At 42.5% G+C, this 21,083-nt stretch overlaps 1 protein-coding gene across 2 annotated transcripts in view; it reads left to right on the top strand.

Annotated features, from left to right (window-relative positions):
* The window catches only part of LOC105690365 (basigin), a 33,775-nt gene extending 12,717 nt beyond the window's left edge, over nucleotides 1-21,058 (top strand). The window contains exons 2-5 of one of the 2 annotated variants that reach the window (XM_012408099.3): nucleotides 171-443; nucleotides 18,009-18,305; nucleotides 18,523-18,964; nucleotides 20,642-21,058. In XM_012408099.3, coding sequence (XP_012263522.1) covers nucleotides 171-443; nucleotides 18,009-18,305; nucleotides 18,523-18,964; nucleotides 20,642-20,687 — 1,058 coding nt within the window. In that variant the 3' untranslated portion in view covers nucleotides 20,688-21,058. The remainder of the gene's footprint in view (nucleotides 1-170; nucleotides 444-18,008; nucleotides 18,306-18,522; nucleotides 18,965-20,641) is intronic. The other variant, XM_012408107.3, reaches the window with a different exon arrangement.
* The last annotated feature ends 25 nt before the right edge of the window (nucleotides 21,059-21,083 follow it).

The following is a 21,083-nucleotide window of genomic DNA, read 5'->3' as shown; positions in this document are numbered from 1 at the left end:
AAAAAAAAAATAGATGAAATGGTAGCTGGATTATTTGAAATGATGAGAATTAACGGCGATAGGAAAGAAATCGAATGAAATGAATCGACTCAATGTGACATTTGTCTGTCTGTCTGTTTGTCCTCTTCCTTCGATCGCCGGTGGTCTTATGACTCGTTATCGATACGAAGACAATGTCGGGCGGATCCAGTACATCGGTCACACGAACCCACGTGTGGGTGGTCCCTGGTCGATCAGGTGCGAAGGCCTTCTGGATACAGACAAGGTCAACTGGACAAGGAACGGGGTATCGATAGAAAAAGAATTTCAGGACAAAGAGTTGACCATGGAAAACGACGCGACATCATCGACGATCCGCGCTGATGCGGCTAAACTGAAACACCAGGGCAATTACTCCTGTACCGAGGACTCTGACTTCCCCCACGTCATACGAGTACACGGTGGTTTGTAAAAAAAAAAAACAACAACTTCAACTTGATACTTCTTCAGCCTTGAACTTCTCTTCTACCTTCAACTTTATAGAAAACTAAAATTACCAGAGCAAAAAAAAAAAAAAAAAAAGAAACATTGCAAAAGCTATATACTTCAACTTAATCCGCAGCTTTACACACATTCATATATATTATATGTATATATGTTGATATTGAAATCCGATGACGTTGACATATCGCTGTCTTCAATATCTCAACATATGTCATATTATTGAAACACGATGGTCTTCTTCGGATTCTCGGAACTTGGATTCTTCGATCTATACGGATTAATTTCTTTCTTTCTTTCTTTCTTTCTTTTTTTCTTCTTTTTTATCACCCATATTTTTTGATCGACGAACACCTCGAAGGGGGGGGGGGGGGTGTACGGTATCGTATCGAAGGGTGTCGACTCGAAGGATCCTTTACGCCCGTCATCTTCAACGTCCCTGTTTTTCCAATCGCTTCCCCAATGGGAAAAAATCGAACGCGCCGTTAGAGAATGGAAATCTACACACGTACGAACCACGTTCGTACGTATCGCGACCATTCGCGTTTATGGGGAAATTTTTTCACGCAAAATGTCATCCGGAGATACCTACTCGCCGGGTAAATTCAAACCTCCGGTACGGCCACCTAGCTACCCGGTCGCAATTTTACTGCAAACAGCCCCCGCGGATTATACCTCCCCCGGTTATCTCGATGTCGTGTCTATACCTCTACCTACCTACCCCTTTCGTGCGGACGCGGAGTTCCGTTCGGGTTCACCGTAAATTGGCGCGGTCGCCTGTGTCGGTTAAAAAATGTTGGAGCTATGTACCCTCGTTACATACCTTTTTGTATACGTACGTACGTACATACGTTGTATACGTGTATATGTATGTGTACGCGCGAACCGCAAGCCAGAAGCGAACGTTGGGTCAGCGGTGGAAATTCTTCGGTATCGGCAGCCGTTGGAACCACGGCGAGGTTACCAATCGTTGAAAATACTTCGGTGATGTTACATTGTTTCTTTTGGCAGCACGCGACCCTCTTTCACACATACGTACGGGGTGGACCTGAAATTCGACGCTATCGAAAGCGAATGAAAGCTGAACGCGTCGGGCAACGAATTCCGACGAACTTTTTTCTTTTTCTTCTTTTGGTTACCACCCCCCCTCTCGAACCGAAGACCGGAATTTACGTCGGGTTTGAAAATTCAAAATCAGGGAGATTCGTGATTCGTGATTTTCGTACCGATTTCTTCGGATCTTACTCTCCGGTGGATCGGAATTTGGCATTTTTTTCAATCGTCGTTCTTTTACCCCCCCACCCATTACCGAGTTTCGACACCTTATTGGTATGAAAGTTTCTTCTACTTGGATTAGAAGATTGTTATTATTTTTCATTGTCCGTACACCCCCTTCTTTTGGGTCGTAGTTCCGCGCCAATCACCGACGAACTTTTTAAATAAGGTTGAGGTTTTTCATAAATTTCTGATTTTTCATAATCATGGAATCTGGAATCACGTAACAACGTCACTTAACGAAATTCATCGGTCTCTTTTTTCTCTCAAAGGGGTTTGGCGTCGGATTTAATCATGTTCTGGATTTTGATATAAGAAAAATTTTAAAAACTAAAAATCGGTACGCGCCGCATCGATGCATAAATCACAGTACCTCGTATAGGTATACGGTGATCTGCTGAAAAAAAAAAACAAACAAAATGAAAACGATATTCGAAGACGGCCTCGCCTAACGTGGCATGCTGGTTTTACTTTTGTTGTAATAAATAATTACATATTTTTGTAAATATCATGCATAATTAGTTAACACTTGAGTATTTTATTGAGGCATAATTAATGCGTGATCGTCATCGGGTGTGTTTTAATCTACATCACATTCGTACCACAATAATTATCATACAACTGTAATATTTTAGTATCAGATACATTAACGGATATTGAAAAAAAATTCGGTAACACGAATTTCATAGAGTATCACGATTCTCAGCATCGAAATCTTGATATCAAGCGATCGAATTTCGTGTCGAGTCTCGCGCTTTTTGAGTTTCTCTTTTCTTCGGTTGTTATTTTTCCTTTAAAAAAACAGTTATCGGTTTACGTGTTGGTGGGTAGGTACTTTATTTCTGGATCGAGATATTTCACCTGATCCCCGGTTGAAGTTCAGAATCGTAGTATAATATAAAAGTTTTTCGAGTGTGCTCGGCGATGCGAGTTTCATAAATATATGTACGTACTTATACCTATGTAAGGTGCGCGCAGTGCAGTTTAGTAAACGTTTGAAACGGGCGAAGCAAAAGCTCGTTAGAAAACCTCCACAGAGCTTGCAGGCACTTGCATCAGGAGGCGCGATATCTGAGAACTGGGTCAACGGAATAATAAATTTTTAGGTATCGCAGACTCGAATCACCTCCTCGATGTTCCCTACAATTTACTTCCGCGTATAAGAATTAAGGTATTGAAAATAAAAAAAAATGAAAGTAAAACAAAGTCAGAAAATAAATCAAGAAAGAAGGTATTAGATGGGAGAAGAAACGAAGCCCTGTAATTATTTTAGACGAATTTATGAGGCAACCTCGCGACGCGATTTATTAGTCATCGATCACATCGGATAAAATAATTGAACGAGTAACGCCCGAATTCTTAGGTATCGTTATAAATAATTTACATTATAACGACCATTTATCAATAATTAGTCTTATAAATAACAATCGTTAATTAACGATGTCTTAATAATCGGCTCGGCTCCGCTTCGGAACTTCCAATAATTTTTTCCAATCGATTAATTACGTTTTATTATACGATACGACGGTGATCGATGTCGCGCGAAAATTTTCTTTACTTTTTGCTTTTTTTTTTATTTTTTCTTTTCGAATTTTACCCGCAACACGTCGTTGAAATTATCGAATCCGCTCGAACTTCGTGAGCTTTGAAGAATTTTCACTGTTGGAGTAAAATTTTTTGAAAAAGACTGAAAAAACAAATCTCTGAACCCCTGCCAACCCCGATATGCAGTACGTGCACATCATTCCGATTGACGTACAGAATTTTGAATTCAAGATGACCGTCCAATCTTCGCTGCAAAAAAAAAAAAAAAGAAAAGAAAAAAAAAAATAGAAGTAGACATAAAAAGGATCCTCTCGGTTGTACCTGCACGTGAACTTTGCATATAAATTCGGATTATCCACATCCGTAGACGGCGCACATAACTCACCGAAATTAGTAGGTGACTGTCGTGTATACATACATGCATAATAATGCTGCATCATATGGGCGATGACGCGCATATTATGTAAACAGATTCGGCGTGGGTACATGTATGGTATCCACCCGGTTTCTATGGGACGCATAATTACGAATAAGTTTACACCCAGGCAACGCGATCCTCGGCGAATTTTTGTTCACTCGACTCATCGCAACGATTACGTCACCCTTCTTAATTACCACGTATACGTACAGATGTTTATTCCACGTACACCGACACCCCTGCGAATGAAACATATGTATATATATATTTGTATTACACAATGCATGATAGATGGATATGTAAGCATGCCTAAATATAGATGACAGAATTATCTACACACGTGTTAACAGATCATCGGTCAAGTTTAGTTCTTTTTTTTTCCCTCTTTTTAACTTTTTTTTCTTCTCAAGAAACATTCTCAGCTAGAAACAGTCTCGTTTCATCGAAATTTCTCCCAGTTGAAGCAAGAAAAACTAGCCACTGTAATAAGACCGGTATATAAAAATTTGAATCGTGTAATTCGGGTTGTAAATTTGACGCTTTTTTGTGCAAGCAGTGAAGCGTAACGCCGAAAGCACCACCGTTCGCCTAAATGTACATAGACTTGGGTATATATAGCGGAATACGTGAATATATGTACTCCACACACAGACACATATAGCGGGTAACGTTTGTTCGTAAAATTTGTATTTTTTGCACCTCGTACGCCGCGGTGCATCGCACCTTTTTTATCCACCCCCGATTGTGGTTTGGGCGGGTGAATTTCATCGCCGGTACCAAGATGCGCGGCGTATCGTTCGTATTGGACGAGGATCAGGTGGTGCGGGCCGAGAATGAGAAATAAGAAAGAGGCGAGAAAGAAGGAGCAAAAGAAAGAAAAAAAAACAAGACGGCGGAGCTGCGGGGGGGAGGAAAAGCGAGAGGAAAAAGGTTACGTTCGGACGGATAAACTTTTCCCCGCTACTACCGTAGGTAACGCACACCTTCGGGAATAATTGGCGAGTGAGTCCCGCGAGCGGGTGCAGCCTGGGGGCCATTCGGCTATCTTCAGGTCAGAGAACAAGAAGGGGTGATCAGCTAAGAATCGCATCGTAGAATTTTGGATAGGGGCGCGCGACTATGTAATACATAAGGAACGAGGGTTTTATGTACCATCTATAGCGCGGTGATGTAGGTAGCCACACGTACGCGTACGTAAGACACCTTCAAATACGTGGAGAAGCGACTCGGGCAGGGTTAAAAAAAGGCGAGGGCAGGGGGGAAACTGAAACCGTGAGCTAGCGGCGATATTTTATTCGAAAATGTGCGGATTAGTAAGATTTATGAGGGATCCTTTGCACTCTTTCTTTTCTCTCGCCAGGCGCCATCCTTGGCTCGAGTTTTTCGCCACCGTCGCTCGCGCCCCAGCCATTCCGCGGACGCTCTCATTTCTGCCTTTTTGTTCCTGCGCTCTATCCTCTCTCCTCTTTCTTATTTATGCATTTTCTTTTTCTGTTTTTTTTTTTTTTGTTTTTTTGTTTTTTTGCACGCCCTCAAAAATACGACCGAACATAGGTGGTACTCACGTGACGTACTTTTGATTCGAAACAGAGCTTCGTTCGTTGGATAAAAACTGAAACGTAATAACAATTTTCAGCGAATCAGTGCTACTTCTGATGACTAAAAGTTGTCCGTAATGGGCTAGTTAGTTCCCGCGCACGTGGCACTGCAGTTCACATATTTACATTCAATTATCTCGAAGATTGAAATACGGGGAAATAATTTTTAACGATGACATAATAACAACGATGTTGAATAACTCAAAGATGCGAAATATTATTGCGCTGGGCAAACGGAAAATCTTTGAGGAAGAAGTCGAGCAAATCCTTACGTATACACGCGCTTGTATTCGCGTAGTTATAACTAATTAATAGTAAATATGACGAATGAGAGACACACGGATACGAATGCACTCGGTTATAGCTGTATGTATACGTACCGTACTTCTTAGGATACCGTAACGTGAAGAGGACCGAGGAAGTTGCAAAATTTACCGCATTTTCTCTGAATCCCTTTGCGCGAACCTTCGAGCGGAGCTGAATTTCTATATAATTGAAATCGGAGATTCGGCCCGCCGAATCTGAGACGTTTCATCTTTTTACATCGGACATCTTTGCCGCGCCAAACCGTCACGCTAATAAAATTGGCAAAGGACTCTTCTTCGCGAATATTCTCGCCCCCTTCTTCTCCACCACCTTCTCCTTGTTTTTCTTCGTCTCCAATCTCCGTGTTTTATTAGCATCGTGCGGAACCTTTTTCCTCCCGCGTTTTCACAAGCTCCGTAAACGCACGTGCGACGCGCACCTCTCGAAAGGGCCACGAGAAAAAATGAAGCGCCGTAATCTTCAAGATTTCTGGAAGAACATCGCGTTACGGTCTCTCCCGCATCCCGCGACGGGATAACGAACGAAAATACGTCGGTGGAGTTTCCGGTGTACATGATGACCGCGATTTGTCTTTACGCGTCGCCCATGTATACATATATTCACGTGTTACATAGAGTACGTGTATTTCTATATATGTAACGCTCGCCTATATTATCCGCGACTGATCCGCGGTTTTGTTCGGTACGAAAATCTCCGGGCAAATAGGGAGCTCTCTTACCGCTGCAGGCGTCGTGACGGGAATATTTAACCTTGAAAAAGCACGGAGAGATCTCGAGAAGTTCGTATAAAAAGGATCCAGAGAGATCTCCGCGCGTATACGGTCTGATGTATTTGTGAGTCACGGGGACAACTGATCCCCGGCTAAAACGCCTGTCGCGTATATTTTTTGAGAAATCTTTTTTTTTTTTTTTTCCAAAAGAAAAGTCTCGAGTTTTCGACGATATTGAATCAGTTGTTCGAATATTCCGAATCTCGGATGTTGTTTTTCATTAGGATGTGAAAGTTCTTTTTTGTTGGGATCGATGAAAAAAACAAAAAGGCTTACGAGGGATGTCGGATAACCTTGAAAATCGACGTCGAGGGCCTCGGGTAATTTGTTATTCGAGTATGAAAAAAAAAAAAAAACGGTCGATTGGAATTTTTTGAGTCCGAAGCACCGTGAAAATCTCCGCGAACCTCTATTACGGCTAAGCTATACTGGATTTATTTTCTCAGCCGTTATTGTAGCCGGAAAATCTTTCGCCGTCGTAGCAGCGTCTGTCTCGGATAAAGTAACTATGATCGTAGATTTTTCAAGCCGAAAGATATACAAAAACCCTGTTCAATATTTGCGCTCCAAAGTCCATCATTTTTCTACTTTGCTCGAGCTAATGTAAAGATTCCGCAGAGTTTTATTATAAAGAATACACACACACGCACGCACACGTCACGTAAGAAATTATAGGTCATCCACTCCGTGTACATCACATGCCATGTACGATGTATTGTAAACGTACATATATTTTCCGATATCTCTTGCACATGCACTTATAGTGTACATGTATAAGCACAGAGTGCAAAATCTTTCAGATTAGGTCAATGACCGTTCGGTCGTACGCGTGAATAATCGCGAGTCGTCGTTCGTCGCGTGAATTTGTGCATTTGGAAAAATTTTTACGATTACGTATTTCGAATGTACAAATTTCAAACGATTCGTCGTCAGCTCTTAACGTGGCCCGAAAGATATCGGTTCGAGATCACGAGTTTTCAGTGTCGAAATTTTTTCAGTTTTCACAAATTACTTATTTCCCGAGAATAGAAATGGGCCGAAAGCTATCGAAATTTAGCAAATATTTACGGGTTTACACGTGACGACGGCTACTACCTCGTGGTAAAACTGACGTACAAAATTAGCCCTGACTCTACGTATACGTACATACGTACGGTATACATCCTCGTATACAAACCTACGACGAAATGACGCGATGATGTAGTTAGTCTGCTGCGTCGGCCAGGCAGCGGCCAAAATTCGTTGTCTTCTCGGCCGTCCGAACGTATTCACGTTGCGGAAAATCAGCCCGTTATCGTCAGCCTCGTTCGTCGAACGTCGCCTCGCGACGGTTTTTACGTCGCCGTAGACGCGTCAGCTTCGCCTGATCTTTTCGACTCCCGAATAGCTTTGCGCCGCCGTCGCCGTATACGTGTATACCTATGCATAAGGTATTCACGGAGAAACGCCACACGTAAAAATACGTTAGATGCAGGCACCCACGTGTAAACTAGACGATGTTCCTTATATATTCGTATCGACGTCATCGTCCTCCTCGTCTCCAGATTTCCCTGGAGAAATTTTTTTTTCTTTTTTTTTCTCGTCGTTTCTCAACTTTAAAAATCCGTGCGAAGAAAGATAAAATTACAAAAAAACAAGAAACAAAAAAGCGAGGTAGGAAAAAATCAGAGAGTTGATCTTTTTTTTTTTTTTTTTTTTTTTTTTTTTTGTTCGACTCGGTTTGCTACGTTTTCGTTTCACTGTACGGAAAGTTACGCCGCTCGCTACGTCGTCAATGAGCAGGCGGCGGCTCACAGTAGCTGTACTTCCGTTTCGTGACAGGTGCTACCCAGTATTGTCTTCTCGGATCCTACCTCCGCGAAAGACGTTGGAATTTCATTGTCTACGTCGCCGCTGTCGTTCTCTTCCTCTATTCTCGGTGGTACGGTTCGTGTATGTATATGTATACCGTAAGTTGGTCGGGTACGTGTACAATACCGTAGAAACGAGACGCCGGGCTATTCTCGTCTCTGTCACAGCCGCCCCGTAGCATCACCGCCGTATCGTCTTTACGCAGAAAATACCCGAAGGCTGTCCTCCGCGTGCCTATAAGCTAAAATCCATCGCTGCCGCTGCCTTCCGCGAGATTACCCGGCTCCTCATCACCGCCTCCGTTGCTGTTCGCTATATGAACTTTCTTATTTTTTTTTTGTTTACATTTTTCGATTCGACTCGAATCAATCGAGATATCTCGCCACGAACCTGCAAATTTCTTTATTCTTACTTCGAAATGAACTCGTTCAACGCAGTCATTTCGCGACGATATTCCATCGAACCGTAGCCACCGCAGCGTTACGCGTTATCAGTTGTTGACGTCAAGCACCTCGATATCGCGGCGCACGTTGCACGCGTTACCTTATACACGTGTACGTTAATTTTTTTTTTATCTCGCGTACACGCGTTCGTCTCCTCGATCCGGAGCTACGCACCTAGAGGCAGGTGGAATTGTAGGTAGAGGTGTTAGGGGACGCCTCTGACCAGATATACGGTCAATTCCTCGGAGTCGGAGCTCGTCGCGTCCGACGCGAACGTCGCCCTCTTGTAATTGTTCCGTAACAGCCGTGTCCTGAGGTGTAAGGGGCTACAATGCCTGACCGACACGGATTTTGGGGATAAATTATGCAATATGCATAACATCGGGGGACAATGTAACCGGTCGGTAGAACACGTGATAACAATATCGTTGTAATTGTACGTCATCGTCCATGCAGATCGGGGCGACGTTGTTCCATGCGCTTCGCTATTGATTCCCGGATTTCAATCGACGAATCGACGGTAGTGTACGGACGAACGTCATCCTCGGCGAGGGTCGTCGTTACGAAAGGGGTGCGCGCAAAAATCGAAATGCATTCTCGCGATGTTTGAATAATTTTGATTTGTATAAAAAAATGTTGAAATTGTAATATTTTAGTCCGGTTGTACGGGACGGCAGACAATCAATTACTCGACCTCTAATTAGACCTCTCGGGGATCCTCCTCTCCCGCATAACCCCCCCCTCCCTTTTTCCACCGTTCTCCGTTTTGTCTCTCTGTGCCGGGGTGTAGGCCTTGGAATTTCACGACTCCATTAATCTTCGGTTTACCCTCGTACTTTGAATCTATACAATATAATTACTAAACGTTCACCACCACCGCCGCCGCCGCCGCCAACCACCACCACCATCACCCTTCTCCTTAAGTACGAAAACGCCCTCGTCTCGTTTCGCGAACTAAGAACGTCGTGTACGCCACGCGCAGTTGTCTCAAAGTTACGAAAATTCAACCCCCTTTGCCCTACAGAACTTAAGACTCATGACCCGAAATCCGATAAGATTAACCAACCGGCGTAACGATCAAATTGACTGACAATGAGCGCCGCAACGCGTTGTTTTCTATCCCTCCCTCCCTCCCTCTCCAACTCTCTCAAAGTACAAAATCCTTCAGATTCGTTTCGCTCCTCGTCTCGTTCCTCCCGTTCGCCGAGCTCTTTGAAAGCTGGCTCCGTTCAATTTTTCAATGGCCCACGAATTTCTGAAGGTGTTTCGAACGCCGTACACGTATACCTATGCGAGTATATGTATTCGAGTTAAACACCAGATACGCGGAGGCTAGACAATCGCGGGTAAGCGAACGGTTAACGTCAACTTCAATTGAGAGAGCTTTCTTCGTCAGTCGATAAATAGAATCCACGGAGACGAATCGAGTCTCGAAAATGTGCGCTTGCGGTTCCTCAAAAATCGACCGACGATTGGATTCAGACGAGCGCCCGTCTTTGCAAAACCAAAAACACCTTCCTTCGTCGACGAGGAAGTGAAAATAAATATTTTTTTTTTTTCTGAATACCTGAAAAAATTGAGATAAATAAACGAGAGAAGAAAATCACGTACAATAACAAGCCGCCTGTTAACTTGGCGTGAAGTCGCTACGCCGTTGTTGTAAATGAAAAGTAAAAGAAATCGAAGGAAGTGAGAAAAGAGAAGAACGCGGAAGCGTAACGACATTACAAGAGTGAGGACAACGATAACAATGAATCTCATCAGCGGCAGTTGTGCACGGCTTTGGTATCTTTTGTGTAATATCGTGGTATCGTATTACCCGCCACGTTTTCGTAAAGGATATCGCGAAAGAAGATGACGGTAACTGCGATCGTAATAAGGGGGCGGGCATCCGTATATCGCTACAGGTGCATGAGGTGCGTATGCGTAAGCGAGAAAATGAAGAGAAAACAAGCGACCGAAAATCGAGGCTAACGATAAAGAAAATGAAAATAACTGCCGAATCCTCGTCCTCCGGCACAAATTAGTGAGCGATTCGCGCCTCGTTAATTTTCCCCAACCCGATGTTCAATAGCTCGGAAGAAAAGTAGGGATATAAACGTGGAAAGATTTATGTGTATATATAATATATACCTATATACTACCCGTGTAACATCCGTGCGCCGCGGCAACGTCAAAGTATATATAACCGTCTGTATAGGTGTATATACGTGCAATATATATATATATATATATATATATCCACCTTGTAAATATTCATAAATTCTATAGTCTCTTCCGAGCTCAAGCTTCTTTTCGCTAATCTTTTCCGTTATACCGTGTAACGTAGGTACGTATTCGTACGTATACACATAATACATACGCACCGTGGGGCTACGTACCCTCATTTAACCGGCTCCTTTTACATTTTTTTCTTTGTCATTCTTTTTTGTTGCTGCGTGTGAAATATATTTGTACAATTGCAATCGTGTGTTAGGTATACTAATTGAGGGTTAAATTTTTCATTTTTGTTTTATAAAATAATATCTCCAGAGGTACACGAATCATAAATATATATGCTCGTTTCGTTGGTCCTTGTCGAGGACTCTTTTTCAACCTTGACTCGATATTTTATATCTTTGATGTATGTTTGTTTTTTTTTCTTTTTCTTTCTTTTTATTCATCTTGATCCTCGTGTAGCTCTTTTGGCGTTATTCCTCGTTTTATTTTTTACGGACGTTGGATGTACATTTAGCAAAGTGATCCGATCGTAAAATAGCGGTGGCAAAGAGTGGAGTCGAAAGAGAGAGGAGAGTAAAAAAAAAAAAAAAAAGAAGGGGGGGAATAAAATGAAATAAAAATAAATAAATAAAAATAAGAAACGTAGGAGATGCGAGAAGGCGTCGTCCTCCGACGTTCTTTATATCCTTCGATCCTCCAATCCAGTTCCCTCTCTCCCCCTCGAGGGCGCTTCTTCTTTTCATCCTTTTCATTCTTTTCATCCTTTTCACTCTCTCCATTAGGCTCGTCCTGGTTTATTGGCCGTTTTCGTTTTGTTGCCCTCGCCCTCTGGCCCTTCCACTGCACCCTTGAACCTCCACCCGTTCCGCCCTACGCCCTCCGCCCTCCGCCCTCCGTCCTTCGCTCTTCGCTCTTCACTCTTCTTCACCCTTTTTGGCTACAGAAATGGCCGACTGTGGCCACCGCCAATCTCCTACTTTCGCCTCCCTATATACAACACAATGGTATATAGTACCTACTCCGCGGAGGATTTGATATTTCACCAGATTGCGTTACAAAATAAGCTTCTATCCGTCATAAAAGTAACGCGGTATACGCGAATCCCACCCGCGACCCGTTATCCTGCAAAAATTTACATCCATACCCCGGCTTATCCTAGCGACGGAGAATAACGCAGCCAAATATCACACTCACGCTATGCACGTCTAGTTTACGATCGATAATTGTTAATTATCGCATCCCCCGTAACTCAAAAATGGAACATCGTGATATCCGCCTACTTTTACATTCCGTCCGCAACTTCGCCTCGTATTATTCCATCTACGTACGAAGCGTACGTACGTATAGGTATACCGCGTATGTGACGTTACTCCGTCTGCATATGATAAGGTTGTCGTTTCTTTCTTTTTTTTTCTTCCATCTCTTCATTTTCTCTCCCGCACCTTTCGGTTTTTATTTCCCCTTTTTTTTCCCACCACGTCTGTCGCGACTGTATCCAAGATATTCGCGGGCGCGTTACGTGCCCGTCACACGTAACGCGACTATAGATGGGATCCGAAGCGTTGAAAAATTCGTTATCGATCACTCGTCCTGCGACACATTCGAATACATTTATGAATAAATATGAATAATAATTATTATAAAGATAATAATTCATTTTTTATCGAAACGTCGACGCATGGCGCATAGTAGTAGGTACACGTGTGTACTTTGATTATACGAAATGGAAATTTCATAAAAATGTCAGCTTCGCGAAAAAAAAAAAAAAAAAATCTTGTTATCACAAGTACGAATACGCGGCGCATACCGCGCGCGACACACAAGCGCGTGTGTACCCACCTACCTACCTACCTACCTACTGCAGCAGCAGCAGCAGCAGCTCCACTCGAAAAACACTCGACGCGGACGCGACGTAACGACGAATTGCAAATATTTCAATAATTTTTATACCGCGCGACAAAACGGAATACGATAGCAACCGGTACGAAGCGATCGTATGAGTTATGACGCTCGAAATGAAAATGGCGACTCGGGGTGATACGTATACAGAGGTCGATTTCTAATTATTCATCCCCTGCAAACGCGAAGGATTTTTTCTAATCTCTTCGTCGATTAGAATTGACGCGATTTTTTTCTTTTACATCGACGAGTTCTTCAACCGATTGTGAATAACGTCGCATCAAACCTGCCCACGTATATATACTTGATAGGTTTACGTACGTACATGTTGTACATACGTACATCTATATATACCTACTATTCGCTTCACAGCGCTAGTCACGGCCCATTTACGTATACGAAACTACAGGCTGTGACGTAATTTCCATATATATTACGCGTTTCGTACATAGGTACCTAGATATATATATGTTATATATTACATAAAAATATAGTCGCTTGTGTTTGTATACCAGGTATATATGTAATATGTATACATGCATCGGATTCTTAAACGCAAAATATAAATGTAAATTTAAGGTAACTCCCTTAGCAGCTCGGCGTCTGAAAAGTGCGTGAAGCGTAAGTAATATTACGTGCGTCTATCGATGTACATACAACGTGTAGAACGAAAAAGAAATAACATTTTTCTTGTTTTTATTTTTTCTACAAGGTTACGCAGATATGAAAGATTGCATCCTAAGAAAAAGGAGAGAACCTAACCGGGGGAAAAGAGATTTGTTTTTCTCGTGTTCTTCTTTGTTTTTTAGATTCGCAAATTTTCTCATCAAATTTGAAGCTCCTCCGTCGTCGCGTTTTTTCTCCTTTCGCTATTCCGTGCGGTTTTCTATTCATCAAATAGAAACTTATGTGTTTCGTGAAAATCTTCAACACTTTGCCGTCTCACGAGAGTTCGTCCGAAGCTTCGCATAAAACATCGCAGCAAATGGAAGTTTTCAATTTTCTTTTCATTGTCAGTTTAAATTGACTTAGCGAGAGAAAGAAGAAACAGAGAAAATGCGAGAGGGAACGCGGTTCGCCACCCTCCATATCCTTCTCTCTAACGAATAACCGCGAATAAATGAAGCTGTGATTAGCGAATAAAAATTGACCATCTTTTCGGTACTGTGAAATCAAACTGACCGGTTGTATAAACGCTGTAACATGAGGGAACGAAATCCCGTGAAATCTTTACGCTATAAATCGAAAGAGGATGTCGAGATCAGATAGCGGCCGGAGTGACGTATACTTAATCCATTAATTGAAAGGCTGTTGGCTGCCACTGGCGATGCTTCCGTTGCCGTTGCATCGCGAAAAGGGAAAAGATCAATCTTCCGAAAGAACATCCTCTCTGTATTTGAAAGAATCTCTCTACTCGTTTAATGAATCTCATTGTTATCCCGAAGGATATTGCGGCGTTATATACACTGCCCCTTTATTTATCGTATCCAATTATCGCCTTCCAGTTATATTCTGTATACAGAAAATTGGAAATTTCATGCACCGCGTACACGGCGGATATTTATACACTTCCACTAATAAATTTGGCCACGTCGCGATCTCCGAAGCGTGGAATACGCGCCGCCTACAGAGAGCAGTTAGTTAGAGAGAGAGAGAGAGAGAAGAAAGAATGAAAAATTGATCAAACCAAGAAATATTAACCTACGCCGCGGGGCGGCCGGGCCGATGCCCGTTTTTTTCGCGACCTTGTACCAGTAGGAAAATCAGGACATTGTGTGCGGAATATTCTCTCACTTCGCGGTTAGCGTGTTTCTGATTTGTAGCCAACTCACGTCAGCGAACTAAATTCTTCGGAGGCATTAGCCGAACCGAGGCTTCGGCCTAGGCGTGTCGGATCCATTAATTAAGAGTGTTTGTTATTCTCTTCTCTTTCTTCCTTCTTTTTTTTTTTGTTTTTTTTGCATTCGGTTGTTCACTCGCTGCTCGGAGGGGAATGTGAATTACATGAATTGACCTTCCGAAAGAGCTCAGACGTCGGGGTGCCTCTTTTCGATAAAATCGGTACACCGATACCTCGTCGAAAGGTCAATTGCTCCGATGAACTGTCACCGGAATTTCGGACTTCCGGAATTTCGTGGAATACACTCGGAGCGATTTTCTAGAACCTCCGCGCGAAACAGCGCTCCGTGCAGATCTTGTGGGATTCGAGGAGGTTCGCGAAGTTTGGTACCCCCGTTGAAAATTCAACGAATATTCTCGCGCTGGCGGTAGCGCGCTCGGATCTCGGCGAGCTTTCTCGGATTTATAAGGGACTTTGAGGGGATCCTCGTAGCTACTTATCGCTACAATACAAATCGATTAATCAGGATTATCCTGCGGAAATTTCCGCGGAGGTACATCCTCGCTCTACGACGATGAAGCGTGATTTCCGGGAATTAACTTTTTCAAAAATGTCCTAAATCCCCCCCCCCACCCGCAACGTTCGTACACCGTCGTTAAATATGCCCGGGGTACTTAAGCAACGTTGCGCGCATACAGATGAAAAGATGAATACGCGAAATACGTAAGACTTCGGCAACGTTACGCCGCAGGGGTTGCCGTATTTTAGGCGCCGCGGATCGGGATGTGGCGCCCTTATCTTGCGTCCCGCGAGTGAAACACAGCCGAGTTTCATCGATCCGTCTTCACCGGCGTTGTATTCTCCTCCTTTCTCGCCGAATATCGTGCGATGCGATGCCGTGCCGCGGCGGCGGCGGCGGCGGCGGCTGTACCTTGCCCTACCGCACCGTTCAAACTAACGCCCCGCGTAAAGCTCCGGCCTTACAGTAACTATTAACTCCATCCTTTTAACCCTCACAAACTTCCGCCGCATAAATCCCGTACCCCGTACTTTACGGTATAGGCGGATACGCGTACACCCATCCCCCTCGGCATGCCCTTCAAAGTCAGCTGTGCCGAGAATAATAACAACCTTGTGTCGGGCCGCTCGCTCGTACCAACGGATTCAATTATCCTGACGCACGTTCCAATTTCCGCCAAGATCTTTATATCGGGTATATACTGTGTACACCTTGGGTAACCTTATCGACTACGAGATGTCGTCGGGTTGAAACAAGAAAAACATTACCCTCGTTTCTACGTATACGTGAAGCATATCATTTGTAAACACGTAAATCCATTCGGTGTTACGTTACCTGAATTCATCGGATGAATAATTTCGCAGAGTGCGGAATTTCGAACGCGACTTTTTTATCTTAATTATTTTCTCTCTTTGAAACTCGAGTCTCCTTCGAAAGACGGACGGTCGCTCAAGGTGTTGTTTAACGACCTTCTCGTTTTCTCGTCGGTACGGAACGTCGCGATACCTTCGGATTATGAATCGGATTTTCTCATGGAAACGAGAAGGTGCGGGGGTATACCGATGTATTCGTCGACCGAATAAACTACCGGCTATAAAAATCTATCGGTAAAGTTGAACGCGGCTTAATACGATATATTTAGAACGTAGCAACTATTTTATACGGCGATACGATCGTCTGGTTTAAATTATACTTACTCGGATGTGTATCTCATTGAACGATTTGCTAAGTTCCGCAGTTTTTGCGGAGACGGAACTTTTCTCTATCCACCGACCCGGTTCTCCTTACTTTTCCGTGCATTATGGGTGCGGAGTCGGTGGAAAAAAAAATTGCGAAAATCGCTTGCGATCGCTACGAGTAAATACAGTTACTTCCATAAGGTAGGACGGTAAGACCGAAAGTGCTGATACTCCAGACACGGTATAAACCCGCGGAGTTTTACTTGCATATTTTCTTCAGAACCAATAGCATAATCCGGAACTTGAGATTCGCGCGAAAGAATTTCATACTTATATACGTGTCTCTATAATACGTGAAACGCGGTCGGTGGTGTTCTGCTCGGCTTCATCCCTGCAATTTTGCGATAAGAGGTGGCAAACGGGGGCAAGGGGGGGGGGGGGGGGGGGCAAATACACAAAAATTAAATCGATGTGAACTTCCCTCGTGTGTATCACAAGTCGTCGATCTTTATCGAGGTGTAGATTCACTGGCGTTGCCACTGCGGCACAAAATTGCGAACATTGGCTATATTGAAAATTAATTTCCACGCTACAGGCGAACCAGAGAGTGTAATCGATCCAAATTGATGTACCTGTGATAGAAATCGATACAACCGTACAAGGAATTACGGATGTAATAACAATTCACGTCGATTTCAAGATTACGATTGTCGCTAGCTCGTAGATAAGAAATTTGGAGTACGACGGTTATCTGTCATAGATCTATCGACGCTATAAAATAAAGAAAAAAAAAAAACATCGCACATCACCTTGCGAAGTTGTGCGTGTTGAAACCACATGTAAATATAGGTATAAGCACCCGATAGATGATCGATTGATTAATTACGATAGATTGTCGTGTGATTTTTTCTATTTCGGATGTCATCACTGCTAGTTTTCACTTTTTACTTGTCGCATTATCGAAAACGTTTTCACGCAATTTTCGAATTTTTTTTCAAGAATTCTTGCACATCTGTCAGTAATTGTCTGTTAGGAATTCGATGTGCTCGTTGTTGTTTCACTTATTTCCATGTGCGGATTAACCTAACCAATTATTAATCATTAACAAAAACTGTTTTAATTTGAGCGTCGTTGTATCGTTGATCACATCTAATATTTAAAGTACAAATTTTGTATGCATACGTGTAGTGAACGCATAAAATACGAAATCAACGAAACAACAGAATCGTGTTGTTCTCGCAACAGTATTCATGTATATACATTGTACGTATGTGGTTTATGTCCTTCGTAACTTTGACATTTTGTTTGAAAAAATGTAGTGTTCATATTGCATTTGTAGAATTTTTAAATTTAATTTTCAACGTTGTGCATTTTAGCAAAAAAAAAAAAAAAAAAATTTTGTTATTTACGAATGAATTGTGACGGTAACTAACGCACTTGATGCATCTATTTTACATAGTCGGTCTAGACCGCGAAATTTTGAGTGGTGAACTGTTTTTCGTTTTGTTGAAAAGAAAAAAAAAACAATTATAAGAAATTTCTTCGACGATTCGCCGATTCGGCGATGACTTTTATATTATCTCACAATCAATGACGATGAAATTGTTTAATGAACGTGAATATTTTTTTCCTTCCATTTTCTCAGCGTCGGAGACATCAGCACAGCCGGCACAAAATGAAACAGCACCGTTGGGTAATCGCGTTATTATTCGAATATTAGACTCCAATTCATCAACGGGGCTTAGTATAGAATGTAACACGACGAGAAAAGATCAGGTGGTTTGGTTCCGTGACAATTCCACCGACATGAAAACGGATAAAATTCAATTCGTCGAAAATGGAAGAATATTGACTATCGAAAAACAATCGGAAGCGTTAACGGGAAACTACTCCTGCAAGCACAATGACTCCACCACTTACCTCTCCAACTGGCGTCTTATCCGTGAGTATATCCAACGTCGACGTAAAACCCAAAAACCACTCGATTGAACGAACAAAAGAAAAAAACAAGAACAAAAAAAACAAAAATCAGAGACATCTTTTCATCTCTGGAACGGTGCAGACGTCGTTGATCTTTCCATTCTTCTTTCTCTCCGTTCTTTTTCCTTCAATTTTGTCGAATTCTCGTCAGTCGTTTGTGAACTACTTTGTTTTTTTAGCGAAACCAACGGCAAAATTACCTCCCAACTCGCACGTGGTCGAGGGTAAGGAATTGCACCTAGTTTGTCAGACGGTACCGGGTTTGGGTGCTAAAGTCACGTGGAAACTCGGCGAAGTGAACTACACAACCAGCGATGAAAACGGTCGCGTTAAGATAACCAAAGACGAGGAACATGATATCGAGGGTGCTGTATTGACGGTCGAAGATGTTGGGGAAAAAGATCGCGGTGACATCTATTGTTTCGTTAAATTCACACGTGCCGGTGGTGTGATCGCCTCCGGGCACACCTACCTCAGGGTGAAAGATAAATTCGCTGCTCTGTGGCCGTTCCTTGGAATCTGCGCGGAGGTCATCATACTTTGCGCCATTATTCTCGTCTACGAGAAAAAACGCAACAAGGCCGAACTGGAGGAATCCGACACCGACCAGAGCCCTGACACGTAAGATCATTTTTATCAACCTACTCGACACACCTTCAATCGTCATTGTACCGAGGGCGAGCGTCCGCAGTGGCGTGTCCCGCAAAAAAAAAAAATGCGAACCCGATGGTTCGAACGAACCGGTGAACTCAAAAATTGACTTGTCCGAAGCATCTCGGCCGAACCCTTTTCCTCCTCTGTTTTATTCATACGCTCCCATCCGAGGGTGCGGATCACTCCGATTTCAGAAGATGGCGCAGGGAAGAAAATTTATTCGAAAATCGGGAGTCGAGATATTGCGAATTTCACCTTTACGGTTGCTAGCTTTTGACACTCCAATCGTCAATGTTCGAATCATCCAGTTTAAGCAAAAAACATTCATTGTGCGGAACGGAATGGCGCCGCCGATTTTCGTGCATCTATTTCGATTCGATGAACCACTCCACGTAAATTCGATAGAATTGTGCGATAATTTGAAGAATGATGGAGTTTTTTCCTTGTTTTTTTTTTTTTTTTTTCTTTTATTACCATCTTCGTTACGATGAGCTGGATTTTATAGTATAGGTTGTCGAGCTAAAGGAGCGCGGAGCTTACCATCGTGACAATGAGATACTTGCGGAGAAGCGGGTAGTCTAGATAACACGCGGATCGTATAATAGTAAAGTTTAAGAGAAGAAGAAGAAGAAGAAGAAGAACAAAAAAAAAAATGAAGAACAAAAAAAACCTTGAATAGACTGAAGATCACAGACGTAGATAGCTACGACAGCGACAACGACATAGCGACGTCGACGACGACGACGACGACGTCACCGTCGGATTTTCTCGTTACTTAGGACGCAACGACAACGCCAAGTTGTACTCGTGATATACTATACACCCAAAGGACTGTTCCATAATCTATGTAATATCATTGAACTTCGATTCATAGTACGATCGACTACATCGACGACTGCTGCGCAATTCTATCAAATTGGCTTTCACAATTTTTTCAGATGAATCTCGTAGAGTTAGTTTCATAAAAAGAAAAAAACAAAGTGGAGTTCCGAACGATAAAACGCAAATGAATTTCGCAGCGAAAGTGAAGGGGGGAAGAAAATGTCTAGCATTCCGTGAGAGATCATCTAGTCACCGACCTTGACGGTCAAAAGATGTGATTTAAGGTCGAGGAAAATATGTAATTTCTTTTCCTCTTGCTTAACACATCAATTTGATCGCCACGTGATTCGACGTGGAGTACCCCGTACTTTCTCTCCGATCTTTTATTCATTATTTCGGACGTTGTAATTTCGCGAACCATTAGGTAGTTGCATAATAGAAAATGGACTTCGAATTCGGAGGAATTCCTCATACCGATTCGAGGCCCGCTTCCTCCTTCCACACTTCCGGTCCGATTCCCCGCTACCACCCCATCGCTGAATTTTACTCCCGGCCGTAAAGCTCTTCATTTCCAGGGTCTCTCCCGAAATTTAGCACTCAGGTTACTTATTCACTTATCTGAATTCATCCTAATCCCAATTTCATGTGAGCCGAGCGACTCGGAGAGTCCAATGTTACAACGCCATTTTCCACATCCTCTGATTAGATGCGTCCCATTTCGCGAACTCATTTTCCTTGAGTAGGTATTCCTCGCCCGTTTTAACATCATTAGTTTGTAACATTTGTTTGTTTGTTTGTTTTTTTTTCGCTTCTCTCCTGCAGCAAGCCTACGCCGAACAAGGACTCCGACGTGCGACACAGAAAGTGAATGGGATAAACTAGAACATGAAAGTTGAATATAGAGAAAAAAAAAAAAAGAAAAAACAGAACAGAGTATGTAATATTAAAAACAAAAGAAACAAATTAACTGAAGAAAAATTAATGAGAAGATAAACAAAACACAAGTATAATATAACATTTCGAAATAAAAAATGTTCAAAAATAGAATATATGAAAATTATTAAGAATGAAAAATTAATAAATAAAATAATAAAAACGAGTGACGGAGGCCCCTGAACATCACACAGCGGACTACAGTCAAAATCACATCTTATAACGATAAGTTCTGCGCTTCACTTCAAGACACCACATTATATTATTGATTATTAATAATTTTTAATTAAAAAAAAAAAAAAACGACAAAAAAAAATTGAACAAAATACAT

Source organism: Athalia rosae, chromosome 3 (assembly GCF_917208135.1).
Source record: "Athalia rosae chromosome 3, iyAthRosa1.1, whole genome shotgun sequence".
NCBI lineage: Eukaryota > Metazoa > Arthropoda > Insecta > Hymenoptera > Athaliidae > Athalia > Athalia rosae.
The sequence above is the reverse complement of the archived record's forward strand: the minus strand, read 5'-3'. Positions and strand labels throughout refer to the sequence as shown.